This window comes from Siphateles boraxobius, unplaced genomic scaffold (assembly GCF_051911475.1).
Source record: "Siphateles boraxobius isolate OS27281-9 unplaced genomic scaffold, OSU_SipBor_1 12, whole genome shotgun sequence".
In the NCBI taxonomy this organism is placed as follows: Eukaryota; Metazoa; Chordata; class Actinopteri; order Cypriniformes; family Leuciscidae; genus Siphateles; species Siphateles boraxobius.
The window spans coordinates 10,158,069-10,185,037 of record NW_027508722.1 but is presented as its reverse complement, the minus strand read 5'-3'; the positions used below and the strand labels follow the sequence as shown (position 1 = coordinate 10,185,037).

The 26,969-nt window shown below is 43.0% G+C and overlaps 1 protein-coding gene and 1 long non-coding RNA gene across 3 annotated transcripts in view; one reads left to right on the top strand and one right to left on the bottom strand.

The window, feature by feature from the left end:
• The window catches only part of ca14 (carbonic anhydrase XIV), an 80,840-nt gene that overhangs the window by 15,756 nt on the left and 38,115 nt on the right, over positions 1-26,969 (top strand). For both annotated transcript variants that reach the window (XM_077207418.1, XM_077207410.1), the window contains exon 7: positions 28-185. In XM_077207418.1, coding sequence (XP_077063533.1) covers positions 28-185 — 158 coding nt within the window. The remainder of the gene's footprint in view (positions 1-27; positions 186-26,969) is intronic.
• On the bottom strand, positions 12,288-15,096 carry LOC143715725 (uncharacterized). Its single transcript, XR_013195878.1, has 2 exons — positions 14,974-15,096; positions 12,288-12,512 (listed from the first exon to the last, which is right to left on the bottom strand). It is a non-coding gene; the product is annotated as an uncharacterized LOC143715725 (long non-coding RNA).

Below are 26,969 nucleotides of genomic sequence, written 5' to 3'. Positions count from 1 at the left end.
TTTTAATATTTGTTTGATTTATTTCAGGCCAAAAGGTGGCTATCCCTGCATTTGACATACAGTCACTGCTGCCTGAAAACCTCAGCCAATATTTCCGCTACAATGGCTCACTAACCACTCCACCCTGTCACCAGAGTGTTCTCTGGACCGTCTTCAATGAAAGGGTGAAAATCTCTCATTCACAGGTACAAAGAGACCGTGTGGAGGCACAAGCAATCCTAACTTTTCATATTCATTAGTTCAGTCATGACAATTGACCCTTCGCAGGGAGCTTGATTGACAGGTGATCTGACCAATCATACTTCGCCATCCGCCATTTTGTCCGACAAAGCAGTCAGGAGAGTTAGTAGATTAACATGGGAGGATTTAAACTTGAAAAACTGAATATACTGACGCCTTTCCGCGGTTAAAACAACATTCCTTCTTATGTTCATTCATGTTTATTTGATGCTATAAATGAACTAGAAGGAAGAGATGATCAGTTCACGAGCACGAGGCTCTACAGCGATCTGTAACGACACATTAAAGAGCCACAAAACGGTATTTATTGTTTAAATTTCTTTTTAAAATTACCAAATTTGAAAGGTGAGACTTTGTTTAATATCAAAAGTAACCAAAAAGTAACCTGGTCTGTCCTGTCTGTCAGCGTATTATCAGTCTCCTCTCTGATCCGCGGTGTATTTTTCTCCGTGTGAGAACATGGTGTGTGCGTGAGAGCGGCGTAGCTTTTCGGACATGGCGACAGTAACTAAGGTGGGCGGGTCTTTGCGAAGGGTCAATTCTTGAGAAAAACTGTCATATTCATTTTACTGGATGTGACAGTATTAGTGGCCTGGGTGTAATATATTATCTTAGGCTGCTACAAAGCAAGTAGAAAGACACCCACAGAAATGCTGTGGCTATCATGTAAAACATGTTATTAATAATTAGTCATAAATAAATCCCATGTAAACCAAATTAGGCAGGTGGTGCTGGGGAGGAGGGAGACAAAAATTCTGATAGCATGCTTCCAGCCTCCTGGCCCCTCTGAGAAACTTGATGACCAAGTCATTTTCCCCAATTGATATCCCAGCTATAGGAGCGTATAGGAAAGAAGTGAAGGCTCCAATTGAGCCGTCATATATGGAGGCTCCACAACTCAGGTTGGGGATGCCAAATTGACCCTCCTGCTTGGAAGAGGAGGTCCCTCCTCAATGGAATTGTCCATGGGGCTGCTGACAGAGCTGAACCATCCTGGGGATCCAGGACTGAAATTCTGAAATGCTCTCGCAGTGAGAAAAGCTGGTCTCTGTGAGTGCAGCCTCTGTGTGGGCACGACCCAGGCAAGCGATGTGCTTTTTGTGCTCTGCATGAGCCACACTCGTGGCATGAAATTTTGCAAAAAACATTGCTTATAATTAGCTCTTTTTAAGTCAAATTTGCTCTTAAAGAATCACTGGATAGCCGCAGAGTAGAAGCGCAGAGTCAGCTGCAGTCACTGAATCCCGTTAATCCGCTGCAGGAGTTTTGTTTCAACGGCGAGCAGAAAGGCTCTATCTTCTTCTTCTTCTGAGTCAGCGAGAAGATGATATTTGCACTTGAAGGAGAAAACTTCTGATGAAAATGGCAATCAGTGCGACTTTAAAAGACATTAAAATGGGCTATGATAAAATATAGCTGTATGGCTGAAGACTGGAACACTACTGAAGATTATAAGGTTGATAGGAATGGACCTAATTTTCAATCAGGTGTAGTACTTTCTAAGGTGATTCAAGAACATGATTTGAGTGATACAGAGTGAACAGTATACATGTCTACAGTATGCATTTATCAAAGTAAGAAATAATGAATTTAAAGGAATAGTTCAACCAGAAATTCTGTCATCATTTACTCACCTCAAGTTGTTCCAAACATGTATGAATTTCTTTCTTCTTCTGCTGAACACAAAAAATATGTTTAGTAGAATATGGTTAGCCAAACAGTTGATGGACTCTACTGCATTCTTCAAAATAATTTATTTTGTGTTCATCAACTTGAGGGTGAGTAAACGATAGAATTTTCATTTTTGGGTGAACTATCCCTTTAAGGGGGCTAGATTAGACAGGATTTACAACTCTTTTACTAATAGAGTGATGAATGCTGCTATCATTTCTCCGAGTAACTATAGATATGGTAACTATAGATTGCAGTATTATTGGCAGTGTTATAAGAATTTATAATATAATGTTAATTTGTAAGAGTTTTACCCATTTTTGGGAAAAATTAGGTTACAGAAAAATAATTATGACACATAATGATAAAAAATATGTATGACACATTGATACAAGTGAATTCTGGGAGGTTTGAAAGGCACATTATTATTTTTTTTGTCAAAGTTATGAGTCTCAAATATAAAAAGCTATAGATACAGTTCATAGTTTGCAATGTGAAATGGGAGCAATGGAAAAGATGTTTCTGGACAATGAAGAAGGAATAAAAAAAAGTTTTGAATTAAGTAAGAAGAAGCTAAAATTGAAACATCTATTGCAAGACCATTTTACATTTACATTTACATTTATTCATTTAGCTGACGCTTTTATCCAAAGCGACTTACAATTGCTACATTTCAGAGGTTGCACGCCTCTGGAACAACTAGGGGTTATGTGTCTTGCTCAGGGACACATTGGTGTCTCACATTGGATTCGAACCCGGATCTCTCACAGGCATCTCAAAGGCATGTGTCTTATCCACTGCGCCATCACCAACACCGTCACCATCAGACCAAGTTACAAATGCATTAATAAGGGCACATTTTTGTTCAATCAAAGATGAACTGAACTGAAATTTGAAAAAAAATGTGATATAACAGATGTATTTTATTTATATCCTATTGGTACAATTATTAAAATGGCAGAATTTGTTAAAAGGGATAAAATGGTACATTGAAAAAGTTGTTGTTGTCACACGGGCGCCGCCATGTAGGATTTCAACATTCGACTACGTCACTGGCATGGTAGGCTACTCCGTTGCCAACCAACACTAGCAGAGCTAGCTTCTCTCTTCTATTCTAGCCCTGATTTCATGTGTTTAATCCTAGGTACGAGAGACAGATGTGTTTAAAACGTCAATGAGTACATGAAGCGTCTGACATCAAATGTTTTTTTAGCTACAAGTCCAACGCATACTAGAATCCTTGATATTCAGCTGAGGGGAAAAGATGTAACATTAACGTTAGTTCACTGCACAGGATGGGAACAGAATCTTATTCATCCTTCCCAAATGCCCCCTCGCCCAAAGAGTGAACTGCCGGTACGCTGTTAACCTTAACAGTCAGAGAAAAGGATATAAGTTAGCATAGCCTAGTCGCCAATTCGTAAAATACACTGTTTACGTTATATACCAGCTACATATGGGGCGCTCCAGCGTCTTAGCTCGGACGTCCCTTAGAGATAGCATAGCCTCCTCCAACACGTCTCTCTCAACGCACAGCATCCGAAATGAACTGTGAATGGTGATGCATTTTCGCCCATTAATAAATGTTCCAGGTTGACCTCTCTTCAACAGATCGACTCCGATGCAGTGTCCATGCTCCCGCAGCGCCCGCGCCCACACACTTCCCCCCCAAACGATCCTGTACTTTATGTGGAGCCTGCAACTGGTCGTCCTCCATGTGGTGGTAGTCAGATACTACTGGCCTGTCCCTCACATGCTCAAATGCGTAACTCATTCCATTAAAATTACTCATTTTCGTGTGTGTATATAGGACTTGCAGCTGTTGCCTATATACTTTCGCGGGTCCTACCATGCCAGTGACATCATCGAAATTGCCAGCGTAACAAACGCATTTTTGTGCCTCTTAAAAAAAGCTATATTGATATTTTTAGTTGAAATGTTTAATGTAAATTACTTTTAATTGTCATAAACAACATGTTATCAACGTTGATTTTTTTCAGTTCAGTTCATCTTTAAGGATATGGATGCTCCTAGCAATAATTTCTTTAAATTTGAGCAAAATGTGGTGCAGCATAATCCTATGCTTTATTTAAGATGTCCAGATAGGACAATTATGGACAATCCAAATTAAATTTGAAAACTTGCAGTGGATTTTTACTCAGGACTTTTTAATGCTGGACTATTTGATGAGGAGAATGCAGAAGACCTTTTTCAATATGTTCCTAAATTGCAACCTTAACAGAAAATATACTTTGAATTGTGACATTACTTTAGGATAGCTCACAGATGCAGTTAAACAACTTTCATTGTAACGTTAGCCTAGGATTGATGCATTAACCACAAGTTTCCTTTCACAGTTCCCTTTAAAAAGCTACTCTCAATGCTGCGCTGATTTAAGGGGTAAGGGAAAATATCTTTGTTTGACGGGCTATTAACAAGTGTGGCAAACGCGCTAAGATTTTGGCTTAAATAACCTCTGATGATGACGTCATCGGAATGTGCATATCTGAGGCTATAAATAGACGTGAGACAGGTGCACTTTCAGGTTCCTTTTGTCTTCAGAACTGCATTGTGTGCCTTGTGTTCTACTTCTTTTTGAACACTATCCCTTTTGTTAGGAGTTAGTTTTGTCAGGCAGGAATAAAGCCTTTCTCACTATCTTTCTCTTTCCCTAGAACAAAAAGAAAAGAGTTGGGGAAAAAAAAGAGTATCATGTCGAGAGAATAGCGACTGCAAGCACTGTGAGTTGCTCTCCATTAAAGTATACCAAATCAATTTGGTCGAGGACCTTCCCTTTTCTCATTCTCTCTTCGGGTTTGCGTCGAAGGCAACACGCATATTACGGGGTCCGCTATATATATGTATATAATGCGAGTGAACTGCGCAAACGGGAAAATCCCCTTCTCTCTTGTTCCTATGATTGCATGCACATGAATTGTGCGTTTTTGCAAGATATAATTTTATGATTTTTTGTTGAAAATGCTCTAATATGAAAATAACTATATTCAGCCTTTCATCCAGACTGTTTTTAATTGCCTGTTGATTAAAATACATTTGGCTGTATTTAATTCTGAGATATTATTTAATACTCATCTGATTTGAGGAGTTGGATTCTTGTATTAATATATTGTCTGGCTGTTCTTTGGCTACATTTAATTCTGAGGAATTAAATGGTGAAATAGCCACCTGGAGATGGACTTTGAGAATGCCACCTTCGAGCGCTCCTCCCGCGATGATAAAGTAGATGATGAGTTACTCGAGGTGGTCAGTCATGCAGTGGCCACATTACAGCTAGACTGGCCACAGGAGAAAGAGCAAGCGCTCAAAGTTGGAGCAGATTTCTTTCCAGTCAGCGGGTCATATTGGTGCTGCTCTCCAAACTATGGCAGGCGTACCAAAATTACCTGCTGAAAAACAAAGAACCCTGTATAATCTACTGCCAAACATATCTCCTTGGGCTTTGAGAACCGTAGGAAAAGGCTACAGAATACAGTTTGCACCCCGTCCTCCGCGTTTCAACTGAGTGGTCTCCACTACCGTAAAACCGGAACAGGTGCAGTTGCTGATAAAAGAACCACAAACTCCCCTGGACAAAGGGGCCATAGAACATGTTCCCCTCCCAGACAGACAGTCAGGTTATTACAGCCACTAATGCCAAGAAAAGCATTATCTCTCATGCCCTGAGGACAACATATTTAGCCACAGGCACAGCTTTCCCCGCATGTGACGAGTCCATCTTAACCCTCTGGGGTCTAAGGTGTTTTTGGGGTCCTTGAGATGTTTTGACATGCCCTGACATTTGTGCTTTTTCAGTTGCTTATAAACATATTAATGGAAAAGTTGTCATTACACTCTATTTAGTACAAACAGGGCTACCATAATATGTGAGCAACATGTATGTACATGTTGAATATATATATATATATATTCACGCCCCCACACATGATGCCTTTCCAAACATATATATATATATATATATTTCTACAGAATTGGTCTTGAATTTTTTTTTTCCCACAAATTTTGTATGCATGCAAATTGTATAATATCCAAGGTAAGCATTTCTAGTAATTGTATATATATATATATATATATATATATATATATATTCACGCCCCCACGCATAATGCCTTTCCAAACATATATATATATTTCTACAGAATTGGTCTTGATTTTTTTTTTTTTTTACAAATTTTGTATGCATGCAAATTGTATAATATACAAGGTAAACATTTCTAGTAATTGTGCAGTTAATTCTTATACTGTATTTTCAGAAAGTTTTGGAATGTTTCCTCTCCCCAAATTTGTCATTAATAAAACACAATAAAAAAAGTTACAATTACAACAACAATAAAAATTTTAACAATATTTCAAGTGTAATCTTTCTTTGTAAAAAGTATACATTTTATCATATGTAGGATTCATTAGTTTGAATATTGGAACATACACTAGAATAACATCTTAGTTGATAATTCAATATACCTACTTTATTTTTGACAAAACATCCCATACTATATATTTAACATATGAGCAGAAATTGGCGAACAAAGCTTATTTGATGTGGCAGTAGTCTTTTTTTACATTAACAATTTTATAATCTATCCAAAGCTAATCAACGAAATCGTACTCGGTTACTAACGTAACCTCGGTTCTCTCTAGAGAGGGAACGAGTACTGCGTAATATCTTACGCTACGGGGAAAACCTCTTTTCCACGAGATATTGAAGCCAAAAATTATCCTTAATTTTGAATTAATGTTAAACGCTGTGCAGCAGCATGCAGACATAGGCAAGACGGCTTGCGCGCCTATTGGCTGCCCTGCGGCAACAGCAGCAGCCTATCGAGAGAGGCTCTGCGTGAGACATATCCAATGGGGGCATTTCGCGCCCATTTCGTCACGTCCCGCCAGAAAGGGCGTGGTCTCGCCCTATAAACATAGCTCGATTAGGCTGGTACAACTGGTTTTCATCGCCGAAGCGAACCAGAGCTGTGTATGCACGGCAAGATATGCAGTACTCGTTCCCTCTCTAGAGAGAACCGAGGTTACGTTAGTAACCGAGTACGTTCTCTTACGAGAGTATCTCTCGTACTGCGTAATATCTTACGCTATGGGGAACACAATGCAAAACGCTGTGCGTACTGGGATCCGACACCAAAGTCCCAAGGGCAGTAGCCCAGGGCTCAAATAGTGCATAATCACCATAGACTCACAGAGAGTCGGAGAAGAGAGGCTGCCAGCATCATTCCCCATGAAATAGCATCCTACAGGAGCTAGTTATGTTAACAGTGTTTCACGCAGACAGGGTGAACGTGTTCAGCCTGAACTGGGTAATAGTACGGGTTATTCAACACCCATTGAGCTGTTTTATCGCTCAGTGAGCGATGCACAAGCGAAACTCAGCATCTGGGCCGGCACAGCGGGGCAGATAGCACTGAATTCTATACCGACATAAGCTTGGCCTGTAAGGCGGGAACCTCTAGGTTGTAAAACCTTATAAATGTAGACGGCGAGGCCCAGCCCACGGCCGTTCAGATATCGGTAACCCCACTATACCACGCCCACGATGAGGCCACGCCTCCCGTGGAGTGCGCTCTGACACCCAAAGGACACTGCAGACCCTTAGAAGTGCAAGCCAGTGCTATGGCGTCGACTATCCATCTGGATAGGCTCTTTTTGGATGCGGCCAGTCCCTTGGAGCGTCCGCCAAACAAAACGAAGAGCTGCTCAGCGGGACACATAAGCTCTCAGTGCCCTGACAGGGCAGAGGAGACTCGCATCCTTCTCCTCATCACGAACCGGGAGGGCGCACAGGGAAATAACCTGGGCCCTGAACAGTGTGCTGAGGGATGTGGGCACGTACCCGTCCCTTGGTTTGAGTATGACTTTTGAGCCATTAGGCCCAAACTCCATGCATGACGCGCTTACCGAAAGCGCTTGCAAGTCCCCTACGCGCTTCACTGAAGCGAGAGCCATAAGGAATACCGTTTTGATAGACAGATGTTTCATGTCTGACAAATTGATTGGCTCGAATGGGGCACCTTTCATGGCTTCCAAAACCGTAGAAAGTTCCCACACAGGGTCTGAGGGGGGTCTGGGAGGATTCAGCCTCCGAGCTCCCCTGAGGAATCGCATGACCAGGTCGATTTCCCCAGTGACTGGCCAAACATCGGTTTTGCAAACGCCGCTATGGCCGCCACGTATACTTTGAGCGTGGATGGGGTTCTGCCCTTATCCAGCAGCTCCTGAAGGAAGGAGAGCACTTCCGTAACCCCGCAGTCTGCGGGTGAAAAGCCCTGAGCTTGACACCAGGCAGAGAACACTGACCACTTTGAGGAATAGAGCTGTCTAGTAGACGGGGCTCTAGCCTGCGTGATTGTATTTAACACTCCCTCTGGGAGGTTAGCGGGTACCGGTTGATGGCCCATGCATGTAGGGACCATAATTCCAGGCGAGGATGCCAAATCGAGCCATTTGCCTGAGAGAGGAGGTCTCTCCCCAACGGTATCGGCCACAGGGCAGTGCTGGTCTGCCGCATTAGGACTGGGAACCAATTCTGGTTTTTCCAGAGCGGAGCCACGAGTAGCACTGGGCATCCGTTTTCCCTGATTCGTTCTAGCACTTGAGGCTGGAGCGAGACGGGGGGAAAAGCATAGAGGGGGCAGCGGGGACCTTCGTGGGCCAGCGCATCCCTGCTCTTGGAGAAAAAGTTCAGACAGTGAGCGCTTTCTTGGGATGCGAACAGGTCCACCTGCGCTCTGCCAAATGTCTCCCACAGCAGTTGGATCGTCTGCAGGTGCAGCGACCATTCCCCTGCTGAGACATTGTTTCTGGACAGACGGTCTGGTCCCAGATTCAGGCTACCAGGCACATGCGCTGCTGTCAGTGAAAGCAGGTTGTGCTGAGCCCAGACCAGGAGGCGTTCCATCAGCCTGTAAAGGTTCGGGACCTGACGCCACCCTGGTGATTTATGTATGCCACCACTGACATTATGTCCGACCGGACTAAGACGTGGCGGCCTTTTATCTGGGGACAAAAGCACCATAGCGCGTTGTCGACTGCCAGCATTTCTAGACAGTTTATGCGTAGGAGCTTTTCCCGTTCTGACCACTGGCCGAAGAACGATCTGCCCTCGAGCAGCGCTCCCCATCCCGAGGTGGAGGCGTCTGTGGACACCACCGTCACACTCGAGGGAGTCCCCAGACTGACGCCTGACTGATACCAGTCGGCTATTTTCCAAGGTTCCAGAGCCGAAATGCATTTCATGTCGACCCTGAGGTGAAACAGACCAGAGGTCCATGCCCGGGGTGGAACTCGCACTTTCAGCCATAACTGCAGTGGGCGTATGCGAAGCAGGCCTTTTGAGCGGGACTATAGAGCCGCGGCGAAAGGATTTTGCGGCGCGCTGAATGTCCAGTTCTCACTCTGGCGACAGACGTGCTGTCATAGACAGCGAGTCCCGCACTGTTCCCAGAAAAGAGATTTTCTGGCTGGGAAACAGAGAACTCTTTGCCCAATTGACTGTGAGACCCAGATTCTCGAGATGCTTGAGTATTGTGGTTCTGTGTTCTATGAGCTCTGAATGTGATTGAGCTAGAATCAGCCAATCGTCCAAGTAGTTCAAAACTCGCATGCCCTGTGGTCTCAGGGGTTCGAGGGCCGTGTCCATGCACTTCGTTAATGTACGGGGTGCTAGGGATAGGCCGAACGGTAGGACTGTGTATTGATATGCCTGGCCCTCGAAGGCGAATCTCAAGAATCGCCTGTGACCTGGCGCACTTGCGCGAGGATTTTCCTGGTTGTCAGCATTCTGAACTGGCGCTTCATAAGCACTCTGTCCAGCTATCGGAGATCTAGAATGGGTCTGAGACCCCCTTCTTTTTTCGGTACCAGAAAATATCTGCTGTATAGCCCCCCTTCGCTCTGAGCCTGAGATAAAGGTTCTATGGCCCCTTTGCTCAGCAGTTTCACTATTTCGGCTCAAAGTAGATGAGATACTTCGTTGTTTACCGTGGTTTCGACTCGCGCTGTGTAACGGCAGGGACGTCGAGCGAACTGTAGCGAATAGCCTCTTTTTATAGTGTTCAACACCCATTCTGATACCCCGGGAAGCTTTGCCCACGCATCTGCGTGAATAGCTAGGGGTAGAATGAAAACCGGGCTCTGGCCGCAGCATAGTGGCGGCTGCAGAGCTTCGGTGTGCTGAGACATAAACACTGTGTTTATAGAGTGCGAGGCGGGAGGCGCGCCAATCACGGCGGGCAGCCTGGTCGCGCTCAAATTCTCTATGACAGGTTGTGGAGAGAGAGAGAGCGGGACAAACCCCGTGGGGTTGAGCGTGTCTGCGAAGGAATCTGGGCGCGGGACGGCGGGCACATTCACTGCACTGAGAACACCGTTGGCTTGTGCTGACCGAATGTATGTCGGTATCGTTTTTACAAAAAACGAGGGACACGCATCGTTTAGTGTTTGTGGGCATGTGTCGTGGGCACATTTACTACATTTTTGCACAATCGACATGAATCGATTTTATTTGTGCGAGCCCTGCACTGTGGCGGGCTGTGTTTGTGTGTAGAAATGAACACTGGGCTGTGGGCATTTTTATTACACTCATAACACCATCGGCTGTGGCCGGAATACCAGCAAATACACTGCTTATATGATTTTTCTGGGTCGCCGTGGAAACGGCATTTTTGTGCAGGCAAGCGGGCCATGGTACCGGCTTGTTTACTGCAAAATACACTGGAACAGTAGCATTTTCTTGGAACTGAAGAGCGAAAAGTTTCGGTGCAAGTCTGGCCGCGGCGAGAATAAATTTTATCTGCTGCGAGACCTGGGGTTCGAACACGGGTCTTGCGCGCGAAGGCTTTGGGTTTCGCCACAGGGGGAAACGACAAAAGTTTAAAATAGCTTGAGCAGATAAAAGAGCGTCATCACAGTTTGTGTGTGTTGGCGTTTGTTTGCAGGCGTGCGTGTTATACAACAGGCTCATTGCTGCAATATTGACATTTTCAGCCGCTCAAACTAAGAGGAGCTGAGAAATGTTTGAGAAATGGAGATTGGTCCGGCCTCGGTAGTACCAAAACACACTCTTTCCTCATTTCGCCGGTGACGCATGTCCACGGGGGGCGGGGTAGCTTTCTTGTAACGTAAAGAAAGCTAGCCGCGCAGCGGTTTTGATGCTGGCCCGTTTCCCTGACGACTCGTGGGCAGAGGGGGGGAGGTCCACAGAGCTCACCCAGTCCTCACTGTCCGACGCCAGGATAGATCAGCTGGCCTTCTCTACAGATGCAGCTATCTCGTCGTCATTAACAGCGGAAGCGGCGGCGCTAGGCGGCCGTTGTCCGTCAGTGAGCGACTCGAGTGAAGCTGGTGAAGCTGGCGGGTGAACCGGCGAGCTATCAAGGGCTGGAGCCGAAGGATCTATGCATCTTGAAAAAGACGCAGCTCTTTTAGGAGAGGGAGAGAGACAGTGAAAAAATGTGTGTCGCAGCGGCAAACACACACACACACTTGCAGAAAAGGATATAACGCCGGAAAGCGTAGCAGGTACGGCGGCTAAAGGCGGCGATGCCAGCGACTTCAGACTCAAAGGCTCGTCCCGCGGTGTGCTTTTTCTCAGACGGCGTGGCTTCTCACTCCGGATCCAGCGATGCGGTGATGCTTCGCTGAAGAGATGAAAATCAGTTGTACCAGCCTAATCGAGCTATGTTTATAGGGGGAGACCACGCCCTTTCTGGCGGGACGTGACGAAATGGGCGCGAAATGCCCCCATTGGATATGTGTCACGCAGAGCCTATCTCAATAGGCTGCTGCTGTTGCCGCAGGGCAGCCAATAGGTGCGCAAGCCGTCTTGCCTATGTCTGCATGCTGCTGCACAGCGTTTTACATTAATTCAAAATTAAGGATAATTTTTGGCTTCAATATCTCGTGGAAAAGAGGTTTTCCCCGTAGCGTAAGATATTATGCAGTACGAGAGATACTCTCGTAAGAGAACTTGTCTAAACATTCATATTTAGTCTGTATTTAGTCTGTAACATCGTGTTTATGATATTTTAGCATATACATGTTATTTTGCAGTTTGTTGCTTATACAAAGACGTTTTATTTCAACATATGTCAGTCTATTTTTACTCATCTCAGTAGGCTATAGCAATACAGTTTGGACATGTTCATGTAAAAATAACATGTTTACTAATGTAGGTGCGCTGATTCTTATTAAACTTGATGCGTTTTATCCAGCTGATGTGGACATTGGCATGTTTGCACAGCTTGCCTCAGATCATTTGTGTTTGAATAGCACGCGCTCTCTGTGGGCGTGGTCACATTAGCACTTAATGAGCTATAATTGTCATGATCATCAATACAATACAGGAAGCAATCGCAGGTAAACTCAGGTCTTTATTTAGACAAGGAGAAAAACAGAGGGAAGACACGGGCGTGGTCAGGTGGCGCAGGGACTTTGATGGTCAGAGTGAGGAACCCGTGAAGTGAAGTGATGACACAAACAACGATCCAACACCAAGACGACGAATCCACAGGAACACGAAGACGGGAGCAGCAGGAAGACAGGACTGGAACGCCACGCACGAGACATCAACCAACGATCTGACAAAGGAAAATCTGATGAGAAAACGGTGAGAATATATAGTGTGATGAGATCGGCTGCAGCTGGTGATGAAATGATGATCAGCTGGAGCGGATCAAGGAATGACACTCATTCACGCCCACTACACACGTGCTCTCATACAACAACATAAACACGAGACGAGAAGGAAGCAATGAATTTGTATACCGTGACAGTACTCCTTCTCCTAAGAACGCCTCCTGGCGTTCCCAGACTCCCTTACCTGTCGATTGTAATCATCGATCAGAGAGTGATCCAGGATGTCTCTAGCAGGTACCCATCTTCTCTCCTCCGGATCGTAACTTTCCCAGTCCACCAAGTACTGAAATCCACGCCAACAAAGTATACGGTAGGCTTTGACCGGTGGCGATCGGCCTTAGCCTTGGTGCGCGCCCCCACTCGGAGTAGAGTCTCATAGGCTCTAGTCCAAGTGCGGTGACACCTCTGGATTAAGGCGTGGGCGGAGGGAACCGCGACCTCGGATTCCAGACTTGGAAAAATAGTTGGCTGGTAACCTAAACTACACTCAAACAGAGATAGGCCCGTGGCCGACACTGGTAACGTATTGTGGGCGTACTCCACCATCAATAGCTGTTGGCTCCATGAGGAAGGATTCTTGGAAACCAAACATCGCAACACCCTTTCCAGATCTTGGTTGGCTCTCTCGGTTGGGCCATTTCCCTGGGGATGGAACCCTGAAGACAGAACCGTCGCTCCCAGTAACTTACAAAACTCTTGCCAAAATTTGGACACAAACTGGGGTCCTCTGTCGGAGACTACATCCATCGGGAGGCCATGAAAGCGAAAGACGTGGTCAATGACTGTCAATGCGGTCTCCTTAGCTGAGGGTAATTTGGGTAAGGGAATAAAGTGAGCCGCCTTCGAGAACCGGTCCACCACGGTCAAAACGACTGTGTTGACTGCCAACAACTCCCTGTTACCAATGTCGTTATTGCGTTCCGCTGGGGACAAACGATGAGAAGAAAAAGCGCAGGGATGCATCTTGTCGTCTGTGGGAGAGTGCTGGGACAGAACTGCTCCTACCCCCACCTCTGACACATCGACCTCCACCACGAACTGACGTGAAGAATCAGGGGCAACGAGGATGGGAGCCGAAACAAAGCGGCTCTTGAGTTTGGCAAACACAGTGTCGGCTGTATCTGACCACCTGAACGGAGTTCTGGGGGAGGTCAAGGCAGTCAGAGGCGCGGCTAGTTGGCCGAAGTTGCGAATAAAACGCAGATAGAAATTGGCGAACCCCAGAAACCTCTGTAGGGCCTTACGGGAATCTGGACTTGGCCACTCTACCACAGCCTTAACCTTCTCAGGGTCCACACGCATTCCCTCAGACGAAATGATGTACCCTAGGAAAGGAACAGACTGTGCATGAAAATCGCATTTCTCCGCCTTGACAAAAAGCCCATTCTCTAACAACCTCTGAAGCACTCATCGGACGTGTTGCACATGTTCCTGCAGAGATGAGGAAAATATCAATATGTCATCCATGTAAACATATATGAACTGATCTATCATGTCTCGCAAAACACGTCATTGATCAGTGCCTGGAAGACTGCTGGGGAGTTGGAAAGCCCGAAAGGCATGCCAAGTATTCAAAGTGCCCCCCGGGGGTGTTAAAAGCAGTCTTCCATTCATCCCCCTCCCTAATGCGAACCAAATGATAAGCGTTACGCAAGTCCAATTTCGTGAAGACGGACGCTCCCTGCAACCTCTCGAAGGCTGAAGACATCAACGGCAAAGGATAAGTATTCTTTACCGTGATGTTATTCAACCCCCGGTAATCAATACATGGTCGCAGAGACCCGTCCTTCTTCCCCACAAAAAAGAACCCCGCCCCCGCTGGAGAAGAGAAAGGGCGGATGAACCTGGTTGCCAGAGAATCAGAAATATATTTCTCCATAGCCTCCCTTTCTGGGACAGAAAGAGAGTATAACTTGCCCTTAGGCGGAGACTTACCTGGCAGTAAATCTATGGCACAGTCATAGGGACTATACGGAGGAAGAGAAGCAGCCCGAGACTTACTGAACACTTCCTTCAGATCGTGGTACTCCTCGGGCAAGTTAGACAAATCCCCTGCTTCCTCCTGAAACACACAAACAGGCACAGACGGACAAGCAGACACCAGACAAGACTTATGACATTCCTTGCTCCACTCCAGTACAGCTCTTTGATGCCAGTCCACTCGGGGGTTGTGACGGATGAGCCAGGGGTGTCCAAGAACTATGGGTGCCAGGGGTGAATCCAGTATTTAAAAAAAAAAAAAAGTCTCTGAGTGATTGCCTGAAGTGATGAGGGTGATGTCTTCAGTGGTGAATGAAATGGTGGGAAGTTCTTGACCGTTTAATGCGTGTACTGCAATCTTCTGTGTGAGTGGTTTAAGGGGAATCTGAAATCTGTGTGCAAAAGTGCTGTCCATAAAATTACCTTCAGCCCCGGAGTCCAGAAGTGCTTGACAGTCATGCTGGTGAACTGACCATCTCAGTCTTACCGGGAGGAGGGTAGATGTGGATGAGTTCTTCTCGGCGGAGATCCCACCCGATAGTAGCCTCATACTTACTATCGGGCTTGGCCCTTCTACCGGTCAGTTGTAAGCATAGTGTCCCGAAACTCCACAGTATAGACAAAGGCCCTGGGACCTCCGCCTCTCCCTCTCCTCCCGGGAAAGCAGAGCTCGACCCAACTGCATGGGTTCGTGATCGAAGACTGGGCTGACCACGTCCCTGCAACTGGACCGTTGACCCTCGACTCCTCCTGGAGGTCGGATGGACGAGACTCTACCTCCGGCTGTAGTAATTCGAGCGTCCACCCTCAGGGCCAACTCGATAAGTCCATTCAATGTCATAGGGAGGTACAGGGCGTAGATCTCCCTCTGGACGCGGTCAGCCATCCCATGCAGGAACATGTCCCAATGCGCCGCCTCGTTCCATTGACATTCGGCCGCCAGGGTGCGGAACTCGATGGAAAAATCCGAGACCGACCTCTCACCTTGACGTAGGTTGGCCAACGCCCTAGCGGCCTCTCTCCCCGCGACGGCTTGGTCGAAAACTCGACTCATTTCAGAGGAGAGTGTCTGGAACGAGGCACAGCAGGGATCTTGATTCTCCCACACCGCTGTCCCCCATAACGCCACCTTCCCGGTTAAAAGGGTTATAACAAACGCCACCTTGGCCTGTTCGTTATTAAATGTCCTAGGTTGCAATGCAAAATGCATAGCACATCTTGTCAGAAAGGCTATGCAGTAGGCAGACTCACCCTAATAGGCTTCCGGAACCGGTAGGCGTGGTTCCGAGGTTGCAGGATTCTCTGGTGGTGTGAGGGGAACGGCTGGTGTGGGTGGCGCAGCGGTTGCATGAAGAAGTTGGATTTGTTGGGTGAGCTCGGACACCTGCGTCACCAAGGCTTGTACCGCACGACCCGTGTCATTTAAATTCCTCTCTTGTGAATCCATTCTTCTTACCCTGTGTTGAAGGAACTCCTCCAGTGTGGTAGATGACCCACCTGCTGCTTCCATAGTTGGGTCAGATTGTTCTGTCATGATTGTCAATACAATACAGGAAGCAATCGCAGGTAAACTCAGGCCTTTATTTAGACAAGGAGAAAAATAGAGGGAAGACACGGGCGTGGTCAGGTGGCGCAGGGACTTCGATGGTCAGAGTGAGGAACCCGTGAAGTGATGACACAAACAACGATCCAACACCAAGACGACGAATCCACAGGAACAGGAAGACGGGAACAGCGGGAAGACAGGACTGGAACGCCACGAGACATCAACCAACGATCTGACAAAGGGGATGAGAAAACGGTGAGAATATATAGTGTGATGAGATCGGCTGCAGCTGGTGATGAAATGATGATCAGCTGGAGCGGATCAAGGAATGACACTCATTCACGCCCACTACACACGTGCTCTCATACAACAACATAAACACGAGACGAGAAGGAAGCAATGCATTGGTATACCGTGACAATAATGAGCTGAAAAGAAGAATACTGACATCTCTCTCTTTTCATACAGATTACATAAACTGATAATATTTGTTTTTTATATTAAAAGTATTATACTTTAATTTAAAAGAAGATAATTCAAGCTTCATAAAGAAAAATCTCTCGTGCCTGTGTGACAAGTATTCGCTGAGTTACAGTTCATTATCGGACGCGTTTCAGAATGGACTTCACTGACAGAGAGAAGACAAAACTCGCAACATGTTCATTTTTCTTTATTTGACAAAAAGCACAACACTTTGTTTTTATTGTGAGTATACACAAAAGAATAGACACTTAACATGATTGAATGATGCATGAAACTTATATGTAAGATCAAAATCTTAGTATTTTGAGTCTCTTTTGCACTGATAAGAAGAAAAGTGAGCTGGTATCGCCCGCGATACCGCCGACCCCAGAGGGTTAAACACATGAGCAATATTAGGCTAGCTCAGGAAATTACTTTGCCATAATTTTCAAAGAGTTCTAGGTCTTATGGCAGCCGTGTCCATGGTGATAGTTTTGGGACTTCTGCACATGAGACCATTTCAGCTGTGCCTCAGAGCCAGCGGATTTCATCCAAGGCCCAATCCCCAGAGGCAAATAAGAGTAAGGGAATAAGCCGAGTGCTTCTTGCCCTTTCTAAAATCCATGTGGTATGGGTTATGTGCTGTGGACTTCGTACCCTTTCTACGTGGTTCAGACCCCGGTTCCTTGCCTTGGGTCCCATTCTAGGTGCGTGTTGTCATGGCAGAATGCAAACGACAGATGCTTTCCTTGACAGGCTGGGGTACGGTCTTAGATTGCCGTCCAGCCCAAGAGATCTGGAGAGATTGTCATCTTGATTGGCACATCAATTGCTTCAAATTGATGGCTGTATTTATGACCCTGAAGTACTTCCTTAACCAGTTAAGGGGCTATCATGTCCTAGTGCGGGTGGACAACACTGCAGTAGTCACCTACATGAAATCGCCAAGGCAGACTGCGTTTGCGCCATCTGAACAAACTAGCCCAGCAGATTCTGCTTTAGGCTCAGGATAAGTTCTTGTCCCTCATGACGATTCACATTCCCTGAAGCACAAATGTTGCAGAAGATTTACTGTCCAGACACACAGGGATAGGAAGATCCAACTCGATGTAGTCAGTCAGATCTGGAAAAGATTTCACAAGGCAGAGGTGGACTTCTTCACTTCACAGGAAACACTGGTGAACACGCAATGTCCTCTTTATATGGCGGTTCGCCATGGACAATACCGAAAAGGAGGGACCTTTTGTCTCAGGCACAGTGGATGATATTCCATCTCCGGTCCAAAATTTGGAACCTTCATGTTTGGCCCCTGAGGGGGACCAGCTAAGAGATGCTGGACTTCCAGTGGATGTAATAGAGACTATTGTAATAGTAATAGTGCTAGGGCTAGGGCTCCCCCAGTAGAAAAATGTAAGTCCTTAAGTGGCATGTCTTTGAAAGGTGGTATACTATACATCATGCAGACCCAGAGCCCAACCCTTAAGAGAGAGGCCAGAAAAATGGAGTGCAACTGGAAGAAAACAAAACTAGAGGTATTTTGCATTTCATGGAAAGAGTGCACGATTGCATACAGAGTGGCCCGAAAAGCTGCTAGATCTGCATATTTTTCAACCCTATTAGAAGAAAACAAACAAAATATTTATTATAGGTATTTATTTGATACCGTGGCTAAACTAACGAAAAATACAGCTTCTAGCCCAGACGTTTCCAAGCAGGACAGCAGTAATGACTTTATGAACTTACAAGATTGATAATATCTGAAAGAAAATTATAATTATGCAAGGGTCTACTACAGTACAGGCTTGTGCACAATTCAGAATTGAATTGAGAATGACTCCTAAATTCCAATTAAATTCTTGAATTTGAATTGAATTTGAATTGATGTCAAAAACAAGATCTAGAATTACAATTCGAATTTGAATTAAAGGAAGCAGAATTGCAATTCAAAACAAATACTAAGAAATTCATATAGATATTTTAAGTGAAGTGTTTAACAGTGAAGCTTTACAGTATATGTCAGATATGATTGCATTACATATTCTATAAATGATATTAGTTTGAACTACTTGTACAGATTACATTAACAGGAAATATTTTCCCCCAGCAATGAATGTTAAAAGCTCTAGTCACAGAACAAATAATTAAGTTTGATTTATTGTAATTGTAATTTTGTGGAACATGATAGAAGATGACTCAGAACATGATAAAACATGACTCCCAGAATTACTTTAGTAAATCTTTAGAAGAAAAAAAAAATTTTAGGCGGACATTTGTTTGTTATTAATATTAATATATATTAGAACAAAATGTGTAGGGTTGAGGAGTGAGTTAACTGTAATGAAATGATGTTATTGAATTACAAAATGAATGTATCGGTAATTGTATTTAGTTGTATTACTGAGGTAAAATGTGTAATTTATTTAGTTACTAATCAAATTAAAAGGAAATTGATTTACATTGATAAAGTAATCCAAATAAAATAATCCAAACCACATTTATAATGGGTAACTTATAACAGTAAGCAATTACATTTCCAAAGTAACCTTCCTAACTCTGAATGTATGTGAGATTCAACATATTCTTTCTGTTGTGTGACTAGGGTGACCACCCGTCACGCTTTGTGTTGTACCGCACAGCATTTTGACCCCTTTTCCCCCACGTCGCATATTGAGAAAATGTCCCGCATTTTTATCAGTCTGTTTGTTTTTAATGATCATATTAAGAAAATGTGCATGCGTTCTTTTGCCTTTTTAAGAAAGCATTTTATTTATTCTTTTTGCGCCGTAGTTTTTCACCTATATTTAACAGCGCTTCGTCAGAAGTACAAATACAACAGCCGTTTTTAAAATCATATCCAATCGTTGAAAAGAACGTCTTAACACGGAAGAGTAAACACGGTCACTATTAGGTTGTCAATCAAAATGTTGAGCGGTGATTCGTTCCATGTGTTCCCTTTCAGAAAACAAATGGATAATTCTGTAAATTAAAATTTTAATTTAACAGAATTTATCAATTTATTGCCTGCTGTAGTTGTTTTAATTCACATCCTTTCTAAAAATATGAAAGTGTTTGGTGTAATATATTCTTAATATATAAGGCTGTCAATAAACTAATTTCATGTTGTTTTATATTTTATTTGTTCATTATTTATTTTGTTGGATTTTAGTTGGACTTAGTAAGAACTGTTTCGAAAATAGTGATCTGCATGATGCCTGCTGCCTTGCTCAGTGATGTTGAATTTAAATGGCAAGGAAAATAAAGACATGTTATGTTACATTGTGATGTAATTGTGTTGTCTGGAAGGGCCTAAATAACAAAGTATTTTTATCAGCTGAAATGCAGAATACAAATGTTTAATTAAGTTAAATGGACATTATATAACAGTTTCAGGTAATGTTTTAGTTTTGGTAACATGTCCCACATTGTCCCACATTTGATTTGTTTGATGGTGGTCACCCTATGTGTGACCTAATTTCTTTGAATTGCCATGAATTTAATTTCACTTCCTGTCATTCCAATTCAAATTCAACTTTCTGTGGGGCGGAGTCAATTCAATTCAAATTCAAATTCATGAATTGAATGGAGGCCAATTCTGAAATTCTGAATTTTGCTCAAGCCTGCTACAGTATTGCTTCAGGCAGTGCATTGTAGTCTCTCTGACGAAAAATAAGATTCATTCACTGCTATAGAAGAGGAAGAAACTTGTTAAATCATCTTGTAACAGAGTGAAATATCTGTAACAGGTTTTTTTTTTCTCTCTCTCTTATCCATTTAAGAATGGAAGGGTGAAGAAGCACTATGAGACATTAGAGGGCGCTGTATAGGCTCACCTGTCTGGTGTAACACGGTGCGGTGAAGGCAGATAGGAGGCTGGATCCAAACGCAGTTTACACGCTTTATTTAAATAAACTCAAACAGAAACTCAGAACGCGGAACAAGAATTAACACTGGGAAACCAACACTCACGTTAATCCTGAAACATATAACAACTCACAAAGACAGGGCAGAAACACAGGGCTTAAATAATCAGGGACAAACGAGCTAACAGGATAACAAGGGGGCGTGGGAAAATCAGAAACACCTGGGAAAACTAATGAACAAGACAGGGAACCAAAGAACATGACAGGACACAAACCCACATCGTGACATCTGGCATATAAAGAAAGGCTGACATGAAGAAGGAAGGCAGTTGTGGGTAGTGGGAAGTTATGTTTCTTTGATAGCTACCTCAAAAACTGGTACTAATTGAGAAACCGTTTGGTTTTAAGCTCAATGTAAGGGCTGATATTTTCATTCACGTCTTAGGGTGAATTGGGAAGCAAGCATAACTTAAGATGGTCTAAAAAGGATGATAGGTGGCGGAGTGGATTTGTTTGTTTCTACACTCCAGACGGAATGGACAATGCTAAAGAAGAGTGAAATATTTCAACGCACTCAACGTTTTTCTTCATAGCAACATATTTCAGTGCACTCAATGTTTTTTTTCTCCACCTTAAGGTTGCATAACTTTATAACTTTTTGCATAACATTTTTTCTCACGGGACAGAAATTCATCGCAGATAAGAACCCTTAAGATTGATCGAACATTATTTTTTTTGTGTGTGAAATCAAAGACTAGGCCTTTTCTAGTACTTATTTTGAATTATTGTTAGCAAGTACCAGCTTTAGGGGAATAAAACAACTAAAAAAGAAAAAGAAAACGCTACAATGTTTGCTCAATTTCGTTAAACACTTTATTTGATCTATGTGGTAAACCCTCAAAAGTAACTTGAAGAAATGTAAAAGAAAGAAAGTTACAATCGAAATTGACAACATGTATGTTAGACCCTATACAAACTAAGCTACTGATAGAGATACTTCCAGAGGTCATAGATCCTCTTCTTAATATCATTAATTCCTCTATGTCATTAGGATATGTACCAAAAACTTTTAAGTTGGCTATGATTAAACCGCTTGTTAAAAAACACAACTTGATCCTACAGAATTAGTCACTTACAGGCCGATCTCGAATCTACCTTTTCTGTCAAAGATACTAGAAAAGGCAGTATCTTCACAACTATGTTCCTTTTTAGCAATAAATGATATCTGCAAGGATTTTCGGTCAGGATTTAGACCGTACCATAGTACTGAGACTACTCTCATTAAAGTCACAAATAATTAGCTCTTATCATCTCTTATCCCCTCTTATCATCCGATCATGGTTGTATCTCTCTATTATGTGATGCATTTGACACTATCAACCACAACATTCTTTTAAATAGAGTCGAAAATTATGTTGATATTAGTGGAATTGCACTAGCATGGTTTAAATCATACTTATCTGACGGTTATCAGTTTGTAGCAGTAAATGAAGAGATGTCTTATCGATCAAAAGTTCAGTATGGTGTACCACAAGGCTCAGTACTATACATTGTATAGTACTGTTCATTCTATAGTTGCTGTTCATTCTATACATTCTACCCTTAGGAGATATCACTAGGAAGCATGGCATTAGTTTTCACTGTTATGTTGATGATACTCAGCTTTATATTTCTTCACGCCCTGACGAAACTTACCAATTCACAAAACTTACGGAATGCATAGCAGATATAAAAAAAACTAAATGGCTAGCTACCTACTTCTTAATTCAGCTACCTACTTCTTAATTTCCTACTACTTAATTCAGAAAAAAACAGAGATTCTAATTATTGGACAAAAAAACATCCTCAAGTAATAACCTAGAATACTGTTTAACACGTATGGCTGCTCAAGTCATCCTCGTCGTCGGTTAGGAACCTGGGTGTGCTCTTTGAGACCAATCTTTCATTTGAGACTGCACTGACTGCTGGTTACTGGGCTGCTCAATTCTGTGCCCAAGTCTCCGGTCTACACCTCTGTTGTGGACTATCTCTGGACTGTGCAACTTTTACAAATTGTTACATCCTATTGTTAATAAATCACCATTCACCGCTCCTCTCTGCGCTTGGGTCCTGTTATTTCTAGTGGTTCCTGATAGAGGAAGTAATACCATATTAGCCCGGTTCTGTCAACACTGCATTGCCTCCCTATTAAACATCATATACATTTTTAAATATTCCTGATTATTTACAAAGCTCCCCAGTAGTTGAGCGAGCTCTTAACGCATTATACTCCTTCACGTCTATTGCAATCTCAAAATTCCGGCCACTTGATAATACCTAGGATATCAAAATCGACTGCTGGCGGTAGATCCTTTTCCTATTTAGCACCAAAACTTTGGAACAATCTTCCTAACATTGTCCGGGAAGCAGACACACTCCGTCAGTTCAAATCTAAACTAAAAACACATCTCTTTGGCCTAGCATACACATAACAAAATATAGACTTCTATAATTCAATGTTAGGTTGCATAGTTTAGATCAGCCTGAACTGGGAACACTTCCCATAGATCCTGATGTACTTGGTACATCATAAGAAGGATGGTGTCTATGCTAATATTAGTCTCCCTGTTTATCTCAAGGTTTAGCGCAGTCCGCCGGATCCAGGCCGTATCCAGATCTGATTGAAGGACCAGCGCCTGGACACGACGACATCGCAGTCCTGAAGTGTCAATTAGTCTCTCCCCTGTGAAGGCCTCTTTCCCTTTACCTCTGTTCAGATAAAACGTTGTCGGGATAATTCTGGTTAGCACGGCTACGCAGACGCGACAAATAATTCTATATTATAAATTTTTAAGCCAGACAAGTAGTTTGTTGAGGGTTGATTTGTGAAGAAGGACTACACGCCGGCGCACATATATATTCAAACGCGCATACATATCGACTGAACACTTTATGCGCAGATGCGCGCCGTCTGCGTTTTCGCGGGTTTGCGTTTTTAAGGTTTGCGCAGAGATAACGGATAATTTTTTGCACCTTCGAACCTATTTCAGGGAGTGCGTTCTCGAGACACCAGACACTGTTTTATGCGGATGGGCGGCCGGAGCGTGTGTAACGAGTTAGCTCAAAGGTGAAATATTAATAATAATTCATAACTTGTTATGATTAATTATGAATATTTGGGTCAGTTAATCGGATTAACTTATATACTTACTTAAATATTACAATCAATTAATCAGTTCATCAACAAACTCTTTTGATTATTCATTTATTCTAAGAAAAGGGTATCTTTCATGGCCACAGAAAAAAAAATGTCTTGGCATGTACAGCGCTTAGAGCATGTAACAAGATCAAGATTGTAAAATAAACTTTGTTGCAAGCAGAGAATCAGAACCAAATACGCATTGTGCACAAGTTTTATAAACTAAATCACAAACATAACTAAACAAACATACATGCATGCATAGGTAAAATAGTGAGTGACAGAATGAAACCGGAAGCAGGAAATGGAACTATGGAAAAGATCCATTTAACTATGAAAAGAACCATCAGCTTAACATTTTCAGAGCACCTGATTAAATGTATACTTGCATGGCCTTTGCAGTGGAAAGAATTCTTGAAGTTCCCGAAAAAGGATGTTGATGGTTCCGTGCGTGTCAAATGTTGAAGTTGCAATCGTTTTCTTCTCCATTGGATGAAGAAGATAAGATGAACTTGCATGGTTAGTTCGACTCTGTTCTGATTGAAAGTTCTCTCTCTCCATAAGCACACGGCTGGTTGTGAGTCAAGGCCTGCTACCCTGGGGCCTGCTGAGGCCACGCAGGACAGCACAGCACCCTGAATGAACCGATAAAGCCAAGAGAGGGAAGGGCTTGTGTAGAGGCAATTTAAAGCCTTAGAAAGGTCTCGCCTTTCAGGGTTGGCTCAACTAATAAGAAATGGGGAATTTCTAAGTGGGAGATTCCTCTGTTGGGAGGATGTATGACGCTATCTCAAGTGTGGTAGACATATGGGTTAGGGTTTGTGTCCATTTATACTCAGATAGATATAACAAACAAACTGCATTCTAAGAGAAGGTGATGTACACTAAAATGTGTGTCATTAAATGAGGATTAATTAGATAGGAGACACGATACAGGTGGGGTTACATTGACCGTTGGTTGTATAATAAAAAACATACTGTAGTATCAAAGACATAATAGTACACAAGACAGTAAATCAGTCACACAGTGTCTTGGGGTGCATGTTCACTTATAGGTCAGTTCGTCCATAATGTGATGCAAAATCTGTTTTAAGGGCTGTGGGTCTTTTCTATGGCCTCTGCTTTTTCCACGTGACCACATTTTTAACAGCAATAAAACCAACTTATCTGATCGTAGTCACGGTAACCATAACCCTTCTTGCCCTTGTTGGGGGGATGGGACCATAGATCCCAGAGTGAGTTTTAAAGATTATTGTCTGATTTGTCTCAGTCGTTACAGGTTTTTCTGTTAGAATGGTGTCGTGTAAGCGGCCCCTAAGTTAATAACTAATGATCTTCGCAACGGAAGTGAATCAATCAAAACTAACTTCAGCTGGACAATAACTTTATCCTAAAGCTGTGGTAAAGCCTAAACAATATGTTACGGTAATTTCTATTATCACTGTAAAGCTGCTTTGAAACAATCCATACTATTAAAAGCGCTTTATAAATGAAGGTGATTTGACTTGACCCAGTTTGACAAGATTGTAAGGAAATGTTTCTAAAGGAAAATTTGTTCTCAGAGAATTTGTGACCCCCATTTTGGGTTGCCACGCTCTTATGGACAGGGTTTCAAAGAGTAAACACCCTCTGATCATCTGCTTCATTCGTGGAGCTAGGCAAATGAGACCACCCGTCAGAGTGAAAGTTCCCTCATGGGACTTAGCCGTGGTCCTTGAAGTTTACAACGCCGGAGCTCTTCAGATTTACGTCCACTGCACTAGCCAGTGGCATAAGCCAGAGTAACTGTTAATTTGTCATGGGGGCTGTAACCTGGGGACGGCCGCCACACAGCAGAACATGTGGCATTGAGTGAGGGAGGCCATTGCCCTAGCCTATGAGATGTGTGGTCAAGCTTCACCTCGGGGCATTAGGGCTCATTCTACTGGGAGGTTTGCATCCTCCAGGGCTTTAGCAAGAAGTGCCCCCTTGCAGCAAGTATGTGATCTGGCAGGCTGGTCCTCTCCACACAGTTTTATGACATTCTATAGTTTGGGTGCCAAACTCTTGGCGTGTTTGCCACACGTGTTCACAACCGGTCAAACAAAGATGTTTTCCCCATAGCGCTTAAATCAGTGCAGCATCTTGTTTCCTGCTTCTCAGGGAACAGGGTTACAGTCAAGTAACCCGAGACGATTTCTATTGTCATTTTTAGAACATTTTTGGGAAAAGATTTTTATGAAGTAACAAAAGAGTGTTTGTTTTGAAAATGATTCATTTCAAAGCAGCTGTAGATGAGCAGGATTATCCCTGTTACCTAAAAAAGGGGATTCAGGATTTTTGAATAATTGGAGACATGTTTCTCTTTTATGTATGGATTTCAAAATTTAAACCAAATATTTAGAGAACCAGTTGAAACGCCATCTGAACAAAATTACTCATAGTGATCAGACTTATTGTGTACCTATATTATGGATAATAATTTTCTTTTAAGAGATGCTATTTATTTGAGTTTTAAAGAGAATATTAACATGCTTTTTTATAAATAGATCACACATTTTTTGATAGGGTAGAGTAGACCATGGATGTCTTTTCAAAGTTTTGAGTGCTTTTGGTGATAAGTTTATTTCTTGTCTAAGGCCATCTAATTCGATCCAATGGTGGTACTCGATTAGAGGTGAAGGTCTCACTCGTGTTCCGTCTCTTCCCATGGCAAAGGGATTTTTAATTAAATGCAATGCATTTTATCTTATGTATTAACTCGTTTCATCTGACTCCATAAAATGAAAAGGTTTTTCAATGATATCTGTGCATCATTAAATATACGTTAATGTTTGACTATTCCTTTTAACTCCAATGAAAATAAAGTCAAAGTCTGTTAGAATTATCAAATATAACAATTTATTATGTCAGGTAAATGTTTTATTACAATTCCATAATCAATTGAAAGATAATCAATGCAAACCATCAAATGTTCTAGAACAAAGAGGAAAATCCTTTACCCGACACTGTATGGCTACGTGAGCTGAGAGTCGCGAGACCCTCAACCACACGGGCTAATCTGAATACAGAAAAACAGCCCTGAGCTCTCGTTGCATTTTCCTTATATAGCCAGACCTTATTTGATATGTAAAACTTGAGTTTAGTGGAAATTTACTGTATTCCCCCACCATTACTGGGGGTAGAAGTTGACCATCTGCTAAGAATAGTGGAAATTAGCATTCATGAATTTACACCTTGGGAGTGCCTAGAGACCACATTCCTTTGTGTGCCAGTTATTCCTAAACTCTTAAAAACCTTATTACCTTTTGTTTTACTTCTTTGGGAATGAGAAATTTGTACCAGTCGCACCGAGACATTTCAAATAATACCAAACATGTATAAACCTTGATGA